Raw genomic sequence first — 5,936 nt, forward strand, 5'->3', positions numbered from 1 at the left:
AGGGGCCAGGGGGCCAGGGACCGGGGTGCGGGGCAGCGGTGCGCTTCCTCCGGGCAGTCTGGGGGAGAGCAGGGCGCTTGCGGAGCGAGAGCAAGTCCCCGGCTGACCACAGCCAAGGGGACGTGGATACCCGGCGCACCGCCGCCGCAGTCCCCGCTGTGCAACGCCTCCTGGGGTCCCAGCTCCGGCCCGAGGGGGCCTCGGCGCCGTGGGTGCTTCTGGGCCCGACCCATCCGCCGCTCAGCTAGGTCGTCTACCTCCCTGTACCCGCCGCTCTCAGGGAAGGGGTTCGGAAACCGGAAGCCCACGAGGATTCCCCTTCGGTGATGAAAATTCCGGAGCCCTGGTGGCGCAGTGGGTTAGGGGGATGCTGCTCACCCCAGGGTCAGCAGTTTGAGACCACCCGCTTCCACTCGGGAGAAAGACAGAGCTTTCCACTCCTGTAAAGAGTCACAAGCTGGGAGACCCACAGGAGCAGTTCTCTCCTGCCCTATAGGGCCGCTGTGAGTGGGTATCGACTGGCTAGCAGGGGGGTGGTTGAGGTTGAGTGGTCCTGGGCCTTTGTGCAGAGGGACGGGCGTTGGCACTGTTGCACCGGATAAGTACAGAGAGAGGCTTTGCAGGGGCTGTTCTGCTGGAGAAGGCGGGCGCAGTGCAGCCCATCAGGACATTCTGAATTGATCTTGGGCGCAGTCTTCGAGCTTTGGTGGGAAGAGTTTACTCACAAGCAGTTCATGGGGAGCACACAAGTTCACTTATTTAACGACTCGCTTAAAATCCAGGCTACCCCTTCACGCAGATGGTCCTCACAGACAAGCAGTGGGTATCTGTCTGGAGGGTCTTTCAGCCTGCATCCCTGTGGGTGGAGGTGGAGAAAGTTTTGGGCCAGAAGAGGCCTTAGAAGACCCCAGGCAGGCGTTAACAAATGACACATTGATAGGAGCTACGCTTGGAGGAAAGGTGGGAGAGTGAGGACAAGGGACCAGCTGGGCACAGATGTCCTAATGAAGTCAAAGTACAAACTCGTCCAAGTTCATGTCACGAAGGCTTGCTCTCAGGGCAGCTATGAGTCATTCCCCCAGGCATGGCGGTTTTTTTTTCACCAGGGATTTTCCCGGTTGCTGGTGGACCTAGCCTTCCTTCTTTAGGATCTCTCTGTCCTTGCAGTGGAGCACAGATCCCCTGGAAGGCAGGTTAAAAGCACTTGCATGTGCCCAGCTCAGTTGGAGACATTCATGTGCTGTGAGCATGAGGTGGCGCTCCCAGCTGTGGTAATCCCTATTGTTTGTTGGCTGACAACCCCGGGAGAACACAGAAAGAAAGACTTGTAGAAACTACAAACAGTATAGTGGTGCAAACAGCCCAAAATATAATTTTGTAATGATACAGTAATTACAAGCTAGCCCCCTACAGTAGAATGGATTTTACAGTCTTTCTGCCTGTCTTTTCTTCCTCCTACGTTCCCACTTTCTCCACTCCCTCGGCTGTTCCAATTGCCCCTACACCATCATCCCCAGCACGAGAATGCCAAATTTGCTAAAACACAAAACACGTTCTGGTTAAACTTCTCAGGGCTTTAGAAAGTCCCTGTTCACTTTCGGTTTCCTAGACAAGGGGCCAGTTTGTTGGCATGATATCAAGCATTTACCAAGGGGCACAATGAATGACCGACCATTGCAGACCTAGGATGTGTGCTTTTCTCTAGAGGTCTCCCCTGCAGAGGACACCCTCCCCACTCCCTAGGAGTGGCCTTCATGGGTGCAGGCCATCCATTGCCATTATGTACAACCCAGTTTTATTCATGTAATCACTGTGATGTGTACAGAAAACAGCATTTCTCTGTAGAAATTCGAGTGGAGCAGACAAGAAGTAATAGGAAGTGTGATCATTTTTATATGGCTCACTGGATAGCTGGGAATTTTGGTTGTAAATTTGTGGGGGACCAGCCTCTCCACAATCAAATGGGTCCAAGGGGCATTAATGTAATTGAGGGGTTAGTTAATGAGACATCAGACAAGATATGGCATGCAAGGGCTCACCAGAACCAGAATGATACCATCCTTTATTGACTAACAGACTTATATAATCTGGAGCAAGCAAGCCACCGTAAGCTTATGCATAACAGGAAGGGGTTGTATTAAAAACATATGCATAACATGAAGAGGGAAGAGCTCGGGATAGACACGCTATAGGAGGGGGAGGCATACATGTGACAGGAAGGGACAAACATAACAAGATGGGCCAACTTTAGAGTCAAGATGGCAGCCTAACCTTGGTCATCCCTGAGCTGGCTTGACCTTAGATGTCTTTGAGCTCCTCTAAGGGAAACAATCTATGATCCCCATCAGAGGGAGTGGGCCCTACTTAGGGTGGAACAGCCGATAGGGTCTGATTGCTTTTGATGGCAGACAACCTTCCAGCTGATAGCCTTTAAGCAGTAGACCTTCAAGCATATTTGGAGCAGCCATGTGCTTACAAGGAGCAGCTTAAAATGGGCATTATTACGGGGAGACATCGTGTGGAATAACTTTCACTTAGGACACTGTGACTGGAATGAACCTCCAACTTACAAACGTTAAGGCTCCCAGACTCCTTAACGTATGACTGTTGAGTTTGTCCTCAGACACTCTCTTCCCAGTTCTGTTTCCCACATAAGTTGATTTATTTTAATACTCTAGGTAACGTGCCTTATACATATTTGCTCTCCCTTGGATTTTTTTGGGTCCTCTTAGTTCATGGTCCTCACAGTAGCTTCGCATTGCCCTTCAAGAGTCCATGGGCAATCATCTAATCACCCTGACAAGGGATGAAATCTGGAATTGCCTCTCATCTGTCGCTCCGCGGGTCCTCTCTCATGGACTTCTTAGTGCTATCTGACTATGTGGACCACACCGGTCTCCTTGAAACTCACTCATACCCTCAATCTTGGGAGAGGTTTTCCTCTCTCCCCTCTCTGGCTGTTTCTTATTCTTTGAATTTGCCCCACATAGCTCCTAAGGCTATTACAAGGCAGATTTGCAGACACTGCTCCCCGGGCATTTTTCTCCACTCTCAAAGTGCAACTGTGATACTTCCTCGTGGCCACACAGTGACAGACGGCTTTGCAGTCCTCTGTGCCCTGTCCTGTTTTCTCAGTAGAGCCCACCCATCCAACGTGCTCCTCCTCCTTTTTTAAATGCCGGCCATGCCACCCGTTCTACTCTCGTCCACATGGTTCTGAGGCACACACTCTAAGCAGTAGGTTAAGTAATTTATTTAAATAGCTTCTAAGTGGCTCCTGGTCCCACCAATCCATTTTGCTCTTGGCCATCCAAGTGACCTTCCTAAAACACTGCTTTCACCACGCCAGCTGGTCTTCACCGGCTTTCGGAAAGGGATGCTTTCTCGTTCTTTCCCTAAAAGTCACTACCATTTTGAATGCCAACTGTCAGGCACTGTGCTGGTTGTTGTCGTTTAAAAAAATAATAATAATGTTTCTTCCATTCAGCCTGTCCAACATTCCTAGAAAGTAGTCACTGTGACCCTTAGCTCTAGACAAGAAGACTGGGGTAAAGGCAGCCAGGAACTTGCTCACCGTTGCAAAATAAATCAAGAGATGGAATTCAGAGTCCTGTCTGTGAAGTGTCTTATCTTTTCACTACAATAAAGCGTTTCTTGGGAAACTGACCAAGTTATTGATTGAAAATGATAACATCTATGGAAACCATAGAATAATCTGGTGAATAAAAACTGTTTCCCCCTTGCTTTTGGTTGTTGGACATTCCAGTTCGGCAGAGTGTTCTGGAGAAAGAGAACCATGAGTTGGTATGGCCAGAGAAAGGAAGATTCAGGTTAACTGTTCAGTTGCCCACGTCTCCAGATGAAACCCAGGATGAGTCCAGAAGGCAAAGTCCAACAAAGGTAAGATGGACTCACCCTTCTCGCCTGGAGTGGCTGGTGGGTGCGGCCGAGAGTGACCGCTGCTTTCCTCTGGAGGCACCAGGATGTTGATATAACGTGACCGCGCTCGACAGCGCTTCTCTGTAGAAATTAGTGTGCAGCAAACAGGAAGTAGTAGGAAGCTGGATCTCCTTTTTACATAGTTCACTGGATTTCTGAAAAGCTGCATGTAAATTGATTTCTAATATTTTAATACCCTGTTTCAGATGTATACGTTTCATTTGGTTATAATTTGGCTCTGGAAAGAGTATGGCAGTCTCTTTCGAATACCCATTTTCTTTTGTAATTAAATTTAATGAAGTTTCATTACAATCTGAGGCTGGCTCAGTCCACTTGGGTCAGGCTGAACATCAGCATCTTGGCTCTTTTCCTCCAAGATTACCTTTCTGTTCATCAGGGGTCACTTACTAGAGTTGCCACCACCTGCTCCCCCAGAAGCATTGCGCCCACATGTTACACACAGTCAGGGAGAAACCCACTAAGACTCGTGAAGGCCAGGGCCTGGCTCTCTGCTTCAGAAGACTTGGCCCTTGGAAACTTTGTGGACCATCAGTCTGCTCCGACGCATGTGGGGCTGTTGTGAGGGAGCATCTGGGCTTTCACCAAGTCCCTGCCATGGAGTCCATACTGGTACATGGTGACCCTATGGGACAGAGGCTCCTGAGTCAGTACGTCTGGAGCGGAACACGTCATCTTGCCCCTCGGAGCCGCTGGTCATTTTGACTGTTGACCTGGGGGTTGGCAGCCTGACACCTAACCCATTGCCCTACTCAGGATCCTTGTTTGGGCTTCTCAGGGTAAGAAAAGGATGACAACACTGAGTTGGGTGACTTTCAGTGGCTTGGCTTATCCCATTTTGCTTTCCCTTGGGGTGAGGCTTCCCTTGTCCTCCCTCAGGAGCCCAGCCTCTGGAGTAATCTGGAGGAGTGATTCAAAGGGAAGCAAGGGGCGTGGGTAGGACTGAGCGGCATCAAGACAACTGGGTGAGAAAAGCAACATGAATGTGGAGGGGTCAAGGGAAGGGTGAGGTAGGTGTGGAAGACTGAAGAAGGGGCATTTTGTTCTTTGAGTTGAGATGTTTTTTGAAGAGTCAAGATGTGGAGGTTACCAGAAGGGTGGTTTGGGGTCTGATCTCTTCTCTGGGTGCTGAATCATTTGCAGCCTGCTGTATTTCTTATACTCTTGTATCATCCTGTAGGCATTAAGGATTTCCTCAAGTGTACAGCGGAATGGAATAATGTTAACCTCTACCTCATTGGATTGTTTTTAAACAATGATATTGGTTAAAATACTTATTTTAATGAGTCAGATAGGATTGCTAATTAAATGAGATGGCCCCTATAAAACACATAAATTACGTTAGTAAACACCCAATAAATGCTAAGTAGAGAAAAAGCACCTGTTAGACGGATTTAAGTCTTATCCTAACCCTTGCCAGTAATTGGAGTATCTGTTAGGTTCACTTCATTTTTATCAATGGCTTCTGTGACCAGGACCTGGATATGCCATGCAAATTACCTGAGATGCCTTCACAGCATCATGGCCAGAGCTTCTCCCAGTCTCTGTTACCTTATTCCCCCACGGGCCCCAGGAGCATGTTCTTAATGTCTAATGAGTTATTAGCAATGTATTAATGCTCCCGTATGTGGTTTGGATTTTAGGAATCCAAGACCAAAGAAGATGCCAAAGACCCAGGTAAGTCTCAGTGGAGCCGACCCTGACATTCCTGACACAGGTGTGTTTGCATTAAAGTAAGCACTTGTGGAGGTCTCGCCTCTCTTCCTGACCACCACAGGCAGGGTTTGCTCAGCTAGGAGGCCTCTTGGGCAGTGTCATCTACATGCCTGGGGCCAGGTGTGCAGAGAGAGGGAGGACACTGGGGGAGTCCCTGGAGTCTCAGGAGTTCAGAACAGGAGGCTAGAAGCAGTTCTCTATGGGACTAGGAGACACCTTGATCTTGAGGGCCTGGTGATGAATGACTTTAAAGCCACCACCAC

The 5,936-nt window shown here is 49.0% G+C and overlaps 1 protein-coding gene across 1 annotated transcript in view; it reads left to right on the plus strand.

Annotated features, from left to right (window-relative positions):
- Positions 1-5,936, plus strand: part of PARP14 (poly(ADP-ribose) polymerase family member 14) — a 79,563-nt gene that overhangs the window by 6,748 nt on the left and 66,879 nt on the right. Inside the window, exons 2-3 of the mRNA XM_045287515.1 lie at positions 3,767-3,900; positions 5,601-5,634. Of these exons, the coding sequence (XP_045143450.1) occupies positions 3,767-3,900; positions 5,601-5,634 (168 nt within the window). The remainder of the gene's footprint in view (positions 1-3,766; positions 3,901-5,600; positions 5,635-5,936) is intronic.

Source organism: Echinops telfairi, unplaced genomic scaffold (genome assembly GCF_000313985.2).
Source record: "Echinops telfairi isolate 266 unplaced genomic scaffold, ASM31398v2 ScPeMD7_17;HRSCAF=63, whole genome shotgun sequence".
Lineage (NCBI taxonomy): Eukaryota > Metazoa > Chordata > Mammalia > Afrosoricida > Tenrecidae > Echinops > Echinops telfairi.